The 18,248-nt window shown below is 35.6% G+C and overlaps 1 protein-coding gene across 3 annotated transcripts in view; it reads right to left on the reverse strand.

The window, feature by feature from the left end:
* Positions 1-18,248, reverse strand: part of LOC306863618 (partitioning defective 3 homolog) — a 463,239-nt gene that overhangs the window by 243,029 nt on the left and 201,962 nt on the right. For all 3 annotated transcript variants that reach the window (XM_079407066.1, XM_079407065.1, XM_079407067.1), the window contains exons 6-8: positions 10,568-10,665; positions 9,441-9,524; positions 2,701-2,826 (exon numbers count right to left, since the gene is read on the reverse strand). In XM_079407066.1, the coding sequence (XP_079263192.1) occupies positions 2,701-2,826; positions 9,441-9,524; positions 10,568-10,665 (308 nt within the window). The remainder of the gene's footprint in view (positions 1-2,700; positions 2,827-9,440; positions 9,525-10,567; positions 10,666-18,248) is intronic.

An 18,248-nucleotide genomic window follows, 5' to 3' on the forward strand; every position in this document is an offset into this window, starting at 1 on the left:
AAGCAATTAAAACATAATAATGCTTTGGGACACTGGGGAAATTAACTTGTGGTGTTGGGTTTGTGTAAGCGGACTGAATGATGTATGTAAATTAGTTTTAGATGAGATTATGAATTATCCCGCAGCTGTGCCCTTTCTGTGCCCTGTAGCGACCCCGGCCATTCATTCTCCTGTTGCTGCAGAGTCTTCTCTCATCCACGTACAATCATCTGGAGCAGGCCAAGCCATTCGAGACTGGGCCAAAGGAAGCTCTTGATGATAAATGTGGAAGGAAACTCTACCTACAAGCAATATTCTTATCTTTTATCTTTTCTCTTTCTTGGAGTTGTTTTTAGGGCCTTATGTAATCTGTTTTATTATTTCCCAAATTCTGAATTTTTTGGGGTTTTTTTTCAAATTCCGTGTGTTTGTTTGTTTGTTTGTTTGTAAATTTTCCCTGCTTTTATTTTTCTGGATTAAAAAATTAAGGCCATATGAAATACTTTTTTTTTTTTTTCTACCAAATTCTGTTTTCGATTAGTTTTCTGGATTCCATTTTAATGGTTTCATTAACTTGGAATAATCAAAAGAATCTCTAAATAATTGATTTTATAAAAAAAAAAAAATATATATATATATATATATATATATATATATATATATATATATATATATATATATATATATATATATATAATATAGACCCTTTTTCTGTTAGTAAACATTGTGACGTTTTCTGTGGGCGGGGCTTAGCTGGAGGCAGAAAGATTCCCCTGACCGCTTCATTAACTCTAGCTATGAAGTTTGTTAGCTTGTTTTTTAAACAATAACTGGAGAAATTCTGATTTTACCTGCATATGTAAGGTCACTCACTGTCCGGGACCGCGATTGTTATTTGGAAAGGTTAACTTTAACGGACGAAACCAGATTGGCTGATGCGCACACACTTTTACTCAAAGGATGGTCAATCTGACAGGATTCGCTCCGGTTGTATAAGTACAGTATCCCTCCGGAAACTGTATATTGGATAAGGTTTATAGAAAATATGTACTTTTAAAGACTAGATGGCTAAATTTACACCAGTCTCAGCCTCAAACTACTGACTGAGCGTCTGATGCATAAGATGGAGAAAACACACAAAATGAGAAACACTGCAGGAGTTTGGAAGTCATCATCTGATTGTTTGAATTCTACAGGATTTCTGGGACTCCTTATGACTGAAGACGAAGTGCTTGAATGAATGATTTATTGGTTGCATGCCAGTCTGTTATTGTAGACACATTGGCTTGATTGTTACGCCTCTAAACATGATGCTGAACAAAAGAGATTGTGATTGGTTGTTTTACATGTCAGTCAGACGGCCTGTCGGGTGGTCCTTGACCAATGAAAGCTGCAACAGGGTCTGAAGGTCTAGCTAAGTGACTACTTTTAAACTTACTTGAGTTCATTTTGTATTGACAAAAATGTACTTTTATTTCATTAAATTGGGTGACGTTGCTTTCGTTACTTTATTTTAATGCATTAAATGTTAATACATTAGTATTATTTCAACAGCACTTTCTCTTTTTACTAGAGCATGAGTGTTTCACAAATGAATCAATTCTCAATTCTCTTCAAAGAATCGAAAACACCCACACCTTACATTTTTTGGTTCAGAAGATTTTAGAAATAATAACACAATTAAATCAATCATCTATAAATACATAAATAAAATAGTGCTGTCAAACGATTAATGGCAATTAATCGCATCCAAAATAAAAGTTTTTGTTTACATAATATATGTGTGTGTACTGTGTATATTTATGATGTATATATAAATACACACGCATGCATGTATACATTTCAGAAAAATGTTGTTCATATATTAAATATATTTATTTATAATATAAATTATATGAATATAAATATAAACATGTAAATGCATGTAAATATTTTCAAAATATATTCTGTATGTGTGCGTATTTATATATACATCATAAATATACACAAAATACACACATATGTTATGCAAAGAAACACTAGAAAAATGGGATTGCTCTGGATGGGATTCAGAAAGATCGATCGCTTTCATCAACACCGCCAAAGCTTGCTCAGTCCTAAACCACCTCCTGGGTCGACATTTCATTTGGTAACGTTAGTCAGTTTTTATTTAAATGCTGATTAATGTTTGATGATCACATTATTTCAAATATGCATCCATACACAATCGATTGTTTTTGCTTCTTCGCAGTGTTTCTTGACATACAATACTCTTTCAGAAAGATGTGTAATAGTGCCTCCTATCACATAAAAGTGAAAACATGGCGCCAATGTGGGAAATAGTTAATGTCTGATTGTGGGTGGACATGAGTTCATGTATTCAATAATGGCAGACATTTCGAACAAGTTTTTGCAGATTAATTTCATTTTGAACAGAGGAGGAAGTTTTGAGCTATAAAAGTTCAAGTTGAATAGATTATCACACTGCATGAACCTTCAAGGAATTCAAGACAGATTTGAAATCAACCTCACAATAACCTCTACTTCTGCAACTGATCCACGGGAAACTTTAAACAGAGATGTCTTGCTTTGTTTAGTTAGAGAGAGATGAGATGAAAGGCTGATGGCAAGACTTTGAAAGCTCTGAGGAAAAGTAAAAGCTTATGCAAGTGTGGAAAGGACAGAGATTGAAAGGATAAAGCATAAAGACGGTCTCTGCGTCTCCTCTAGAGAGGGGCTTACTGTTCGAATCGGATGTTGCGCAGGTCTGCGTTATTAATCCGGACGATACAGTCGTTCTCCTGGAACAGAGCCTCCTGCTCCGCCTTCCCGCCCCTCTCCAGCCTCTTCACTAACAAACCCAGCGTCCTGGAACAGTCACAGCAAACATTAGTGACATTGAGCTCAGTGTCAGCACTGCTCCAGATCACACACACCACACATTACTGTCAGAGCCTGACACAGACGCACAGCTTCAACCATGAGCTAGCAAAGCATGCACAGTTAGCTTCCATTTAATGGCACTATGCAGTTCAAATCAATGGATTTTAAATGTAATGCAAGCTGTACATGCTGTTTTGAGGATATTGTGAGGAATCAGAGGCCCCTGTAGCTCAGAGTGATACAATTATGTACTATGGTAAACACAGCTTCCATAAAAATGCCAGTTTTCATTATTATTATTATCATTATGTTGTTATTGTTGTTATTATTATATTTCATCAAACACACACACACATACAGTCATGGCCAAAAATATTGGCACCCTTGGTAAATATGATCAAAGGCGGCTGTGAAAATTAGTCTGCATTGTTAATCCTCTTGATCTTTTATTTTAAAAAAATCACAAAAATCTAACCTTTCATTGGATAATAAGAATTTAAAATGGGGGGGAGGGGCGCTATCATTATGAAATAAATGTTTTTCTCTAATACACATTGCCCACAATTAACGGCACCCTTTTATTCAATACTTTCTGAAACCTCTATTTGCCAGTTTAACAGCTCTAAATGTTCTCCTATAATACCTGATGAGGTTAGAGAACACCTGACAAGAGATCAGAGACCATTCCTTCATCCAGAATCACTCCAGATCCTTCAGATTCACAGCTCCATGACGGTGCTTCTTCTCTTCAGTTCACCTCACTCATTTTCTACAGGGTTCAGGTCAGAGGACTGGAATGGCCAGCAGAAGCTTGGTTTTGTGCTCAGTGACCCATTTTTGTGTTGTTTTTGAGGTTTGTGTTTGGATTATTGTACGGTTGGAAGATCCAAACATGGCCCATTATAAGATTTCTAACAGAATCAGTCACTTATTGATTTTTTATCTGTTGGTATTTGATAGAATCCATGATGCCATGTGTCTAAACAAGATGTCCAGGACCTCCAGCAGAAATATAGGCCCACAACATCACAAATACAGCAGTATATTTCATTGTACACATGGGGTACTTTTTATCCCTGTGTTCACCAAACCCATCTTGAGTGTTTGCTGCTAAAAAGCTAATTTTTAGTTTGATCATAGAAGCTAGTCCCATTTGAAGTTCCTGTCATGTCTGATAACTGAATATGCTGGAGATTGTTTTTGGATGAGCTAGGAGAATTTTTCGTGAAACCCTCCCAAACCACGTGATGTAAGTGCTGTTTGATTTTTTTTTTTTTAAGGTTTTCTGACCCCGAGACTCAACTATTTTTTAAATAAAAACTTTTTTAAATAAAGGATTAACAATGCAGATTCATTTTCACAGCCGCCTCGGATCATATTTACCAAGGGTGCTGATATTTTTGGCCATGACTGTAAATTCAAATGACTAAATTACCATTTATTATTATTATTATTATTATTATTATTATTATTATTATGCACACTAGTAGTTACTACACTTGCAGAAAATACGGTATCTTTTTATAAAGCTTCTCCTTCAAGAAGTTTTTGTAATTTCTATAATTTGTTCATCATCAACAACAACAACAATAATAATAATAATAGTTCCCAGTGTTTTTTGTATTAAGAAAAAAAAATTGTAGCATTAGTTTGGTGGAAACTATGGTGATCATGGTAAAAATTTGTAAGACACAAAACTTAAAACCCTATATTTACAATCACATACAAGAAAGCAAACCTGTGTGTCCTCTGCATCATTTTATGAAAAGATTAGACAGTCAAGAACATTGTATATATTTCATATTCAAAAAGGATTAAAGAAAGGATAAGAGTTAGTGATAGACGGCACCGTGTCACCTTTATCAAAAAAGAAAACACATCCCGTTGATCTTGAACTTTTGAAAAGTTTACTGTTCCTAGCAGCTTTCTTTCAACTCAATACATCAAAAAGGACTTTCTGAACATAAGCTGACTTTGGCCATATGGATTTTTTGGCACCGTTCTCAGACCTGCGGTGGTTTCAGATTCAGAGCGCTGCGGCCCCTAATCTACAAACCCTGAGATGCAATCATGTGAAATACAGCGTCGCATTTGATGGGTTTAAAAAGAGCAGAGGAGATTCTGATATAAATAGAGCTTACGAACTCTTACCACTCCCTGAGGCCTGAGTCTGTTACATCAGCAATCTTCAACTGCAAACTTTCACTTAAAGAATACGTTAATAATAACAGAGTTTCGGAGCATAAATGTGTGTGTGTGTGCTGATGGCAGCAGGCAGGAACCAGATCCTTAGATCCACACACAGCAGAACCTGACTTGAACAGGTGATGTGAGGGAGATAACAAATAAGGTATATTTGAATCTGTTGAGAAACAGACCGATGAACGAATGTGTAGATCAAACTCTGCTTTACGGTGTAGTGGACAGCTGTGATTGGTTTAGCTGTGGGGAGTGTATGGTGTGGTCTTGTGAAGTAATTACACAGCTTGCACTTTGTCTTCATGATCTTGATGTAAAGCAGCTGTGGGGAAGAGCGAGGATTAGTTCAGCTCCCACCGGACTGATGGACAATCTGTAGACGCTCATTAGTCATTAGTTTAAACCAGAAACTCTAGGTGCGGTCACACTAAACTTAATGTGTGCAAAACGAGTTCAAAACACGCAACAAATATGGCCGACAGGATGTGCTCTTTAGTTTCTGTTGTGAATTAAAATCAACTATAAATGATAAACATTAATACCAAAAAATGAGGATGCAAGACATATCATTAATCTACAATTTTATCATTTATATTTTCACTTAAAGGTTCATCTTTTAAAATGCTAGAAATGTAATAATGCTGTTAAATGATCTTGACATAATAATGCTTTTTGTACTGTGCACTATACTGCAGTGATGTCATTTACTTTAGCATTTTAATTTCTTTTCTTTTTTTAGTGTTGGGTTTTAGTGTTGCATTTTTTATTTTATAGTTTTGTTTACTTAGACAACAATTTATTTTGATTTAATTTTGGTCATTTAATTTAATTTTGGTTCTCAGTCACAATGTGAAATCGAATCTCCAAACGAATTTCAATTCTTCATATTGTGCCATACAATTTTGTAAAGCTTAAATTCACTTAAAGCATGTTATGGGCTTTAAGATATAATTTTAGTTTTTTACTGTGTTATTCTTCATTTATCTAGACGAAATGGTCAATTTAACATTAGTTTTTTGATTAAATTTAAAATCAACACATTCCTAATTAAAACATTACCTATTATGTTATCTGTGACAAGCTTAAAGTGTCTCTATTATGTATTTGTGAAAATGATCTCTCATGCAGTGTGTAACACAGCTCTAAGTGAATGAAAACATCCTGCATCCTGTAAATCTGAAAGTGCACCGTGTATAAAGTTATTGTCTCTCAAAAGAAAGAGTCGATTCTGAATCATTGAAAAGAGTCGTTTAAAATCCCAAGCCGTCTCATGTTGACGTTAACATCATACATTAGCATATTGCCGCCCACTTGTTGGTCTTGTTGCTCAGTCTGAATGAAACTGCAAATTCATTTTTTGCAACTAGGTGCTGCTTTTAGAGCGGTAAAAATAGCTGTTTCCCCGATAACTCTGTACACAAAGCAGCACTGCCTCACAAACACTGCTTTATCAGGCGTTACAGGCGAGAAGAAATGAGACCAATCAGACCAATCACAGCAGATTAGCACCACGCAGAGGAGGGGTTTGGAAAAAATAATTGTTTGGGAGTCGTTGAGCAAATAAGGTAAAAAATAAATGCATATTATAAGACAATGAAAGTGTTTTTCGACCTTGCATGCATGTAAACCTGTTGGAGACTCCCAAAACCAAAATATCAGCCTTTCATTACCAATAATAGGGGCACTTTAATTTGGTCCATTTATCAGTAAACAATCATAAATCTTTGAATGAATACTAATTTTTCAAGTTGTACAATACAATGTAGCGATGTTTAAATTGATTTTCAGTATTTTAAAAAATAATAATTTTAGTTTTTAGTGTTTTATTTTTCATTAAGGATGATATATATATATCTTTCTTGTGTGTGTGTGTGTGTGTGTGTGTGTGTGTGTGTGTGTGTGTGTGTGTGTGTGTGTGTATGTGTGTGTGTGTGCGTTTTTGCATGTCAGAATACACAAAATGTGAACTTTTTGCACTTCTGCCAGCACTTGCATACTTTTAAATGTGTCTGGTGTGGTCGTACCTTTAAGGCTGTTTCCTAATTTGCATACTACCTGCCCTAAATAATTTGCTAGATTATTATATCTCAGTACTGGCAAAGTATTTATTCAAAAGTATGAGTTTTCCCATCAAAATAAGGACCTTTTGGCTGTAATATCAGTTCTATTATATGGCAGTTCTATAGTTCTATTGAGTGAAACCAGACTTGTACAGTCATCTGGCTCTTTCTGAATGGTTTTAGCATAAGCAGAGTGGCCGTCTCTTGAGCGATGGCCCAGAAGACTCAGCGAGAAGGACACCACCTGTTCTTATCCACTGTCTTTAATTGAATAACAGCGCAATCAGGATCCATTTACACCGAGCAATTAGACCCTGCCTTGTTTGAAGTGAACGCTGGTCATGTGATGCGATCTCGTTACTGGAGTCGTGTTTCCACAGGACTCCACGTCTAAGTAATTTTCTGAGATGTCACGCGCCTCACGCTGTTGGCAGAGAGAAGACGCTGGTCATTTTAGAAGCTGACACTCGGAGCCCTTGCCGTCACCTCCGTGCCCTCTATCAAGATGCTAATGAGTTAACATTCAACACCTCCCACCAATCACACGAGACGAGCTGATGAAGTCGTTACAGACGTGTTGCTGTGGAAGTGAGCCATTGTGTTTGGGTGAGTATAACTGACAGTTCTGATTAGTTATTAACTAAAGTATCAGGTGTGTGACAATTTACAAGCCTGAGATTCATTCAAGGACAAGACGACAAGGACACATTTCTGCAGAATGTGAGCAGAAAATAAAATGTGGCAATTTCTGAAAATATGCATACACTCATACTTTCATTATATTTATAGCAGGCTGTGCAATAAATGTTATAGAATGTATAATAATAATAATTCATTAAAAAATAAATTATTTATTTCTAAATGTCCAATAACTTATATTTAGAATCTGACATACTGACACAATAATATTTACAATTACCCAGTTTTATTATTATTATTAATCATAATAAACTTGACTTTTCCCAACAACTAATGTTTAAAAAAAAATAATATTGTCAACACTGACACAATAACAGCTACAACAACAGAACATTGTTATTATTATTATTATTATTATTATTGTTAAATTTAGTGTGTCTACCCTTTTATACACTGAAACTTAGTCAAAGAATCAACCATAGTATGACCTCTTTTTTTTTTAGGTCAGAAAATGGTGCTTTTTTACTGCTTATAAACAGCTCTCTGCAAATCCCTTTATAGTCGTCACTGACTTGATTAGAACACTTTTTCATTCATTTGCACCTTCCTTTTATCAGTTTGCATTTCTTACCACAGCTGACCTTGGATGTTGTGAATGACCAATAATATGGATGAGCTTTTAGTCAGATTGGGTGAAGCAGTTCAGACGAATTGACTTGGACGGATTGAGGCTTTTCCTATTGCAATAAAGCTACCTAATTTATTCGCCACCATGCACCGCGTCCCCTTTGTCCTTCTGGAGGGGAGCAGAGTGTTTAGCGGTGTCCCATTCTGTTCTTTCTGTGGCCTTATACAGAATCTGAGCTTCTGTAGCTTTTCTGTCATTATTCAGGAGAAGTCCCATTCAGGAGAAGTCCCATAGAAGTCCCACATGTGTTCAAGAAGAACCCACTCAAGAGAGAGCCATACTGATAATAAGTCCTTGAGGAATGATGGAAAACCAGTTTAAATGAATGGTACATGCTGGAGAATAGAAGTCAACTTCTGCCTAGACACCTTGAGGGAAACTTCTCAAGATATGAGAGAAATCTGAAGGATGCAGAGGACACAACTGAGGATTACAGGCAAGAGCTACTTGAAAATACGTCTTAAAGGAGCAGTTCATCCAAAAATGAAAATTTGCTATTAATTTACTCCCTCTCAGGTCATCTGAGATGTAGATGACTTTTTTCTTCAATAGAAGATTTTTAGCAGAAACCTTGGTCCTTGGTGATTCATAAAATGCAAGTCAACGAATTACAGGTAATAATGTTGTAAATAATGTTCAGTTTCTTTCACAGACCAATCGTTTCACTTCATAAAACCTCAATATATCGTCAGGAGCGACGGGGATTAATTTTGTGTTGCCTGTATATGCTTTTTTGACTCTAAAAGTGCCGGTAGCCATTGACTTGCATTTTACGAATCACCAATGAGCATATTCTGAACTTTTCTACTGAAGAAAAAGTCACCTATGGTCATCTTGGATTGCCTATCGGAGAATAAATTAACAGCAAATTTTCGTTTTTGGGTAAACTATCCCTTTAAGATCCCTTTAACAACACTGCAAGGGAAGAAAAGATTAAAAAACACAGTCTATGGAATGAGCTGACAAGAACAAAATGAATTCAGTGAAGACAATGTGGCTTTGCAGAGCTTTACCTTCTGTCTCTGGCACTGAAAGGCACTACGTGGATTCCTAGCGGCCCACCGACATTGGACACCTCAACCAGCTTCAACATTTCACTAGGGACATTGACAAATGAGGGCAATGAGAGGAGAAACAAAACAGAAGAACCAAGTAAACAAAGAAAAGGCAATGCATAAAAAGTTTCGAGCATGACAGAGCAGCTATGAGCAGCTATGAGCTGGAAGCTAAGGCTAGTTTAGATCCAGCCCAGCATGAGTCCATCTATAACCCCAGGGGCCATTAAGACACACGGGTCGATGGAGGACTCAAACAGACACTTCAATTAAGTGATTAGGATCAGATTGAGGCCTGCAGTGGGCCGGTGCTGGGTTTTTAACAGTCAGGGAGTGCACACTACACCTGTGAGAGAGAAACATGTGGCAAGAACACATGGGATACAGAGAGGACAACAAACATCAGGAAAAAAGATGAGCACATGACGTGATGAGGTGCTGTGGTCTGTTAAATTGCCATCTTTTCCAGACAGTTGAAGGCTAGATCACCCAAATATTTATTTGTACAATAATAAATTAAACTGAAAACAAAACAATATTATTAAAATGGTAACTGAAATGAAAATGAAAATGGAAAAATAAAAATAAAAACAGTAGAATATTCTTAGTAGATAGTAATAATATCACAATTATATTTTTTAAAAACCAGCTCATCTGCCATTGGTCAGCAAAAAATTATAACTCCGCCCCAAACTCTTGCCATTGGTTGAACTGTTGCTATGGTCGAATTCTCAAACAAACAGCTGTGTTTTGAAAATATCAACTTTTTAATTAACCTATAAATGTTCCTGTTATAAAATGAAAAAAAAATATCAAAAAAATTATATGAAAAATATAGAAGTACACTTGTTAGACTTCAATCTGTTCCTTAACAATACATTTCTGATTACTTAAAATATATCATATTGTTAGTTGTGTGGACTACTTTTAAAATACTTGTATTTATTTTCCTAAATATCTCATTTTGTGTTAGCTTTTTATTTTTTCCGAGTGAACTCCCTGAGATGATTTGTTAGCTTTAGTTGGTTGTGAGAAAGACAGAAAGCGGATCCCGAATCATTTGTGGTATTTCTGTGAGGACTCACTCGAGTGAAGCTGATTCCACACAGGAATCTGCTCTTCCCACCGGCTCTATCCTGCCGTTCTTCCCGTTGCCTGCTCTCTCCTCGTCTTCTTCTTCTTCCTGTGGAGCACCAAAGAAAAACGCTGTGAGTCAACGGGTCTACCTCAGCCGATCTCTGGCTCGCTCTAATCGAATTGAGCGACAGATGAGCGTAATGGCTGCTGCTTTAAATCAGGGTGACTGTGAGAGAACGGCCGTGACATCAGAGCGATGGCTGTAATCGATTATTCATATTCAATCAATCAGTCTGGGCTCGGGCCGCGCTCAGGTCTGCTGCTAATCGGATAAGGGAAGAGTTGAGTGGATGTGCATTTGTTTCTTTCGCTATCCTTATCTAATTTCCATCTCTCTGTCTTTCTATTTCTCAACCTCTTGACACGTCCGATATGTGCAGATGTCATTTACAATTCTTGGAAAAATGTAGAACAATAAGGTCCAGTCAAATAATGGAGGCTGGATTGAAGGCAGGACTCTCATCAAACATATTGACAGACTGACCACAAAAAGCATGTCAGCTAACATCTTTGAAATGCTTAGTCATGCCGAATAGGAAACAAAACCCCTCTTCAGTTTTTTTTCAAAATTATATTTATGAAATATAAAAATGAAAAAAATAAAATAAATAAATATAGGTCTATTTTAGAAACAAAACTAAATTACTAAATTATTACATTTTTCTAATTTTTTATTAAAATTTATAAAATTGTACTATTAAAAATAAAACAAAATAATGTATGTCATCTAGATTTCATTTCACCTAGTCAACATTTCTCATTTTCATTTAGTTCACCTTGATGTACTAAAAAAAAAAAAAAAAATACTGCTACTAAAAAAATACATTGTTACTACAACTTTAAGTAAATGAAAACAAAATCTAAATATTAATCAAAAATAGAACACTATCTCAATAATAATAATAATACAATAACACTGCAAATATATATCAAAATGGCCAGGCTGCTGTATAGCATGAGAATAAGACTGACATTTATGAAAATATTCCCATGCACCACACCACACACCACTATTCATATTTATATACCTATATTATCAAACTGTATATTCAATAAAGCAAACAAACACATAAACAAACAAACATTAATGCATATGTAAACGGGTCCAAAGATTAACAAAAGCCCCTTAATCGAGTTTATCCAATGACACTGAATCTATTCCACACATTAATTCCACTCGAACCTTTGGCTGTGGATCATTTCCAAAGCCAAGTGAGTGTCTAGACACGGGCGAGATTCTGCAATGGTTTGTTAGCCACGGATATTAATATTCCAGCGGTCTCACCTTTAACCTTCCCCACTCACCAAAATGTCAAGCACATCTAAATAAGCGCTTCTCCGTCTTTATATGGAAATGCATTCAGTCTTTTCAGACAGTCACCCTCCACCACACGCATCCGCCAGTCTGAAGAGGATGACTGGAGTCCTATTTTCATCTGTCTGTATTTTTTTATTGTTGTAGAGGTTAAAGAATGAGTGGAGGTCATGAAAATTTTATTAGCAAACTTCGGAAAAAGCGGCAGCAGGTCTGTTACCTTATTCTGGTGAAAATGAGTCAATTGCCTCTCCAAACACAGTCAATGGTTTCGCTACTCGCCACCCAATACAACGACTTTTCTGCAGAAATGGCTGGATTTTTGCCTTTATATCACAGTGTTGGTGTAGAAGAGCTCTTAATTATATTTGATCCAGAATATTCAATCAAACCTTGTCACCCACAGCACTGAATTAAGAATTATTGCATCAATTTGAGTCAGATTTCCTCATTTACAGGTGTATACGTCTCACTGATTTTCAGTCTGTATCTGAAATTTGACATATATTATCATGACGGTAGAATAGTCTGTACTGAAATGCAAAAAATTAACAGGACTATATTTACATGCCAATATGTGACAATATATTATAATATAACAGCATAATATGTAAACATTTCCCAAAAATTATACATATACACAGTAAGCTTAGAAAAGCAGGAAAAATCTTTTTTTCCGGCATTTTTATTGCATTATTTACTATAAAAAAAAAAAAAACATTAGTCATTAAAAAGGTAAAAAATAAAAGGTCAAATAAACCAAATATTTCATGCATTTTTTAACCATGTGGATTCTGAATTCAACTTGGGTTTAAAAGTATCTTTAAATATAACATTTTAAATATTACAATTTTGCATTGCATTGCATTATTTACTCATTGTCATTGAAAATAAAATTAATTAAAAAAATGTATTGTGTTGTCAATATTTATAATATTTATAAGATCAGAAAAGCAGGAGAACGAAAAAAAGTATATATATATATATATATATATATATATATATATATATATATATATATAGTTTTTTTTGTTGTTTTTGCATTGCATTGCATTGTTTACCCCCAATTTCACTGTATATTCATTGCCATTAAAAAAAATATATATAATAATAAAAAAAAAGGATTGACATATTGACAATATTTAGAATATTTAAAAGATCAGGAAAGCAGGAGAAAGAAAAAGTCATATTAAAAAAAGTAATATTTAACTCTGAAATAAAAAGAAAAGTTGCATGTAAAATTGCTCTATTTGTTAGTTAAATGTATTAATTTATTATTATTATTATTTTCCATTGTGACATTACTATCCAATTTCATTGTAGGGAAAAAAAGAAAGAAAAATATAATTACATATAATTTCAGGTTATTTAATTGATCCGGACATTTCAACTTAAATGTTTTGTCCTTATTCCTTATTTTTTCCCCCTTTGGTCCTGTCTTGTCATGTTTAAACTAAAAAATGATCCAGGACTTCTACTGATGTCCCCTAACAAAAAAAAAAGAAACATGACATCTTTGTCACTGACTATTATCACAAAAACATGAAAAATAAATAAATATATTGAGTATTGGTGAAGTGAAAGTTTCATGAAACATGCAGCTGTGCTGGAGTGTCTCCATTCAGCTGTGAATTCTGCTGTCTGCAGCCAGAGAATGAGCTTATTAGCAATGAGAGATAAACTGGAGCGGCAAGGCCATCACATCGGACCCTGAGAGCCGGTGCAGACGGGTGAGGAGAGCAGAGAACGGCCCCTGCCACAAAGTTACTCGCACACAACACAAAGTGTCACTTTGCCTGTGGAGGCGGCGGTAATGACGGACACAGAAAACGAGGCTGGATGCCAGACGCTCCATTGTCCGGTTCTGAACACCTGCTGGACACTAGCTCCAATGAAAACTCCTGCATCAGCCCAGCACATGGGGAAAAGGTCATTTACTGGGCATCCCAGAGGAGAAGATGGCCATCAGCCGTAAGGGATGAATCCACCGCTTCATTCGGGTGCTTTAGGGCTCTGCTGATATGTGAGTGTTTGTGTGCGTTTGTGAGTTGGGTGAAGGCCAGAAGCCACTCAGTGCAGCAGTTACAGGAAGCCAGAGGTTACAAAGCTGGCGATTAGACAGACAGTGCATTAGATTATTGTTCCTGGCAGATGCAGGAGGTCGGTCACATTGAGAGACTGCTGGCTTGTGAGGAGCTGGAGGGAGAAAGTTTTCCACAGGGAACTCGGATTATAGGAGGAAACGGGTGATATATCCAGAATGCTGGATGAAATCCAAACAGAGGCCTACCGATGCCTCGCTGGAGGGCTTGAAGGTCACGTCTGTGGAGACAACCAGCGTCTGACCTCCAGATTAACCAGATGAAATCAGGAAGGTGATGGTGGTGTGACATAACAGTTAGTGACAGGAGTAGAGGTTTGGCCTCTAGCACTGGATCTAAGGTCGAATTTACACACAGAGAGTGCAAGAGTTTGTATATTGCTACCTCAGTCACAGCCTCAGTTCGTCTGATGCATACTAGGGGTGTAACCGTCCACAAAAGATGTTTCGGTATGTACCTCAGTTTTGAAATCATGGTTTGGTACATTTTGATACATGGATTTATTTATTAAATTTTTTAATTAAACAGTGGTTTACTGAACAAATTGTGGATCTGTCTTGAAAAAAACTTTAAATTTTTCATAAATTCTCAATCTCAATTACATTATGATTACATTATCTCAGCCAATGTTGTAAGATATATATAGGGAGCATTATTACTTGCACATCACTATACTATTAAAGGTTGCAATTAACAACAGAGTCCAAATAATTAAATTCAATTGCTATTTATATTTAAATACAATAATAAAAAAAATGCAACTTCTAAATTGTAAAATTAAGTTTCTACTCCATTTTTTCTTGAAATATAATCACTGACACGGTGGATGGCATAACTTGTTTTCGAGAATTTTCTAATAAAATGAACAAAAACACAAAGCTTTTATTCATGCATTCACGCAAAGTTTTATTCATGCATCAACTGAAACAGCATAGATTAAATGATCAATCTTGGGATTTAAAAATCGATATTGATTCATTAAAATAAAGATACACAAATCTTTGAGTTTCAAATTAGGTTCCGCACAAGCAATGAGTAAAACAACGCTGTACTTGTTCAGTACACCTGCATACCGAATCGAAAGAGCGTACCAAAACGTTTGGGTACAAATACATGTACCGTTACACCACTAATATACACTGAACAGAAAAACAGCAGTTCCAGTTTCCCATATAAGTGTAACATAATATGCACCCTATACTGGAAGAAAAGAACATTTAAAGTATCCAAAACTTTGATGAGCTTGATTTGGATTTGGCAACATTTGGCAACCATTAAAGTTTTTTTTATGGCACTTTTATTTGCACTTATTCAAGTGCAAAACTGCATATTTCATTTAGTTTGTTGTGTTCTGTTTGTTAAATAACCAGTAGGCTAATAATAAGCTGCAAAGTGGAGCTTTATGTGAGACTGCTACAAAAGCAAACACAATTATTTTCCATTATCCTCACCAATGTTCTCAGGAATAGATGGAATTTGGAGTGAGAATATCTTAAAATATATACGCAAACATACAGCTTTGTGTTTTTAACCCAGAACTGACTGAAGGACTATTTTCTTGTCCAGCGTAAAGTGCTGGAAATGTGCCGTAAAGAAAATATAAGGAAGCGGGCAATTTGTACAATGGCTCTCAAACAATGACTATCTAAATATTTACAATGTCCATTAATAGTGACCTCACTCAAGTTCCTGACTATGTACAAAAGTTGGTAATTAGCTCAAGCGAAACACGCCCAAAAAACAACACGGAAAAAGCCAATCATAACAAATTAGACCGGCGTGAGAAATACTGCGGCTGTTCAAAACTTCTCACGTCTGGTTGGAGAAACTAGTGACCCTTACGAGGAGCCGTTGTGGTCAGAAGGTGATACATAACTGAAACCCAATGAGTTTGTTTGATGTGGAGCATTCGAGTCAATAAAGAAATGGAAAAATCAAGGTTCAAGAGTCAAAGCGTACTCAAAAAGTATCCTTATCCTTAGATGAAAGGCCCTACTGCGGGCGCCACAATGCACCATTATAGTACGTCTGTCCCTCAGAGGCATCTCTTATTACCTCAATTAGACATTTAAAAGAATTAGACTGATTTAATTGAACGTGACTTGGGTTTTTCACATCTTTCTCTCAAACACAGGGTCATTTCATCCCACCGTTAAAGAAAATCTCCATTACAACAGTCAATGGATCACACTACTCATCATTTTCGAGACGCTTATTTGTATTTGTGTTGGGGAAACAAACGCTAAAAGGACCTAAATGATGACTAAAGTCATTACCGGACATAAAGCTGACCCACTACTGTAATCTACTTATACAAACACTACCCCACTGCGCTTGGTTTGTGCTACTGTTTATTTGGAGTGTCAAATGAAAAAATATAGCCCATTTGGTATAGACATTTCATACACTTATCATGTCACAGGGGATATTAACAGGCGACTGTGAAATCCATTAATGCACGCCTGTAATCAGGCCTCGTAATACATCTGTCATCTTGCGCATTGATTAAATCTTAGATTAACTTGTTTTTCATCCGAGTATTTTTCATGTCCTCAATACGGATAAAAGAATCTACCCATCAATACAAACAAACATCAACAAAGCAACAAAGAGAAGCAATAATTGCAAAAATTAATCTTTATTTCTCATTGTTTAAAAGAAAGACTTGTTGACTGGAAGTAAATCAAATTTAATCGATTTTTTACTACAAAGCACTGTGACCAGCGTTGGGGAAACTTACTTTTAAAAGTAAAACATTAAAATATTGTGTTACTCCCTAAAAAAGTAACTAATAGCATTACTTAGTTACTTTTAATAGAAAGTGATTCATTACGTTACTTTTATGTTGCTTTTTCCTCATTTATGCTGGGCTTGCTTGTTTGTTTTTAAAATAGAAAGTTATAATTTTGGGAAAGTTACTTTTAAAAGTAAAGCATTACAATATTGTATTACTCTATAAAAAGTAACTAATTGCGTTATTTTTTTTTAGTGGAAAGTAATGTATTACGTATTACGTTTTTTTCACCTGGGCTACTTTTTTATATTTAAAAATTATATTTTTTGGGAAATGTAAAAGCCATTTTACACCAAAAGTGAAATTCTGGTGAAAATGATGAAAGTAATTGGACACTTTTCAGCAGTTTTTCAGCACTCTTCAGCTTAGGATGATTCATTGAATTGGATAATTGAAGGTCAGCAGCAAAGATAATGGTTAATAAAATGGGATCAAACACATACAGTATATTTGTATTATTTAACATTTAATTATTGCAGGTTTGCTGCAATACTGAATCTGTTTTTGTGCGAGTGAGATGAGTAAATGCATTTAGTTTAGAACTAGCAACATGTTCACACAACACATCTGCACTTACTCCCGATTTCTCTCAACATGGCAACCGGAGAGCTGTCAGTCAATACGTGAAAAAAACTAAGTAACCGGCATTACTTATTTGAAAAAGTAACTCAGATATTTCCTTGCAAATTAAAAAGTAAAGCATTTGTTTGCATAACTTTACTAGTTACTTGACAAAAGTAATCTGATTACATAACTCGCATTCCAAAACATAACGGGCGAATAACTATATACCGGGGTTTGTTTGTTTTTGTGACAGCAGAGTGATTCTTCTCAACAGCCTCAGCCTCTGTAATATGACATATATATCAGCTGCAGCATCTCTCCAGCAATTATTATTTGTCTCCTGTGGAAATCGGCTCAGCTGTTTGGCGAGAGATGAGAGCAGTGTCAGTTTGTGTGTCAGACTCTCGGGTGCACCTCTGCTGAGCGAGGCGGTAATATTTCTAAGTTTTGAGCTCATGTTCAGACACTTTCATATTCCCCTGTAAAGGCACCTGTGGGTCAAGAATGAGACTTCAAAGAGAGCCGTACTCGTTCTGGGGCAGTAAGGAGTGAGTCAGCTTATCTAACGCTTTTATTTCAGACAAAACAAGCTCGGCACTTGAAAAAAAGATGTATTCCCTCTTTTATTATTCATTGATTTTTCTGTTTTCAGCAGCTTTTGCAGTGCTGAAAGGCTCATAAAGAGCTAGCATTGCATAGAACTAGCATACCCATATGGAAATATAATATATGAAATATGTTGTTCTATATCAAGAGTGATTTTGCTATATATGTTACCTATATAAGGCAATCTATAATTTTCACATACGTAAATTTCCTGGGTAAATTAAGTTCATAACACACACACACACACA

The sequence above is a fragment of the Barbus barbus genome (assembly GCF_936440315.1).
Source record: "Barbus barbus genome assembly, chromosome: 44".
Taxonomy (NCBI): domain Eukaryota; kingdom Metazoa; phylum Chordata; class Actinopteri; order Cypriniformes; family Cyprinidae; genus Barbus; species Barbus barbus.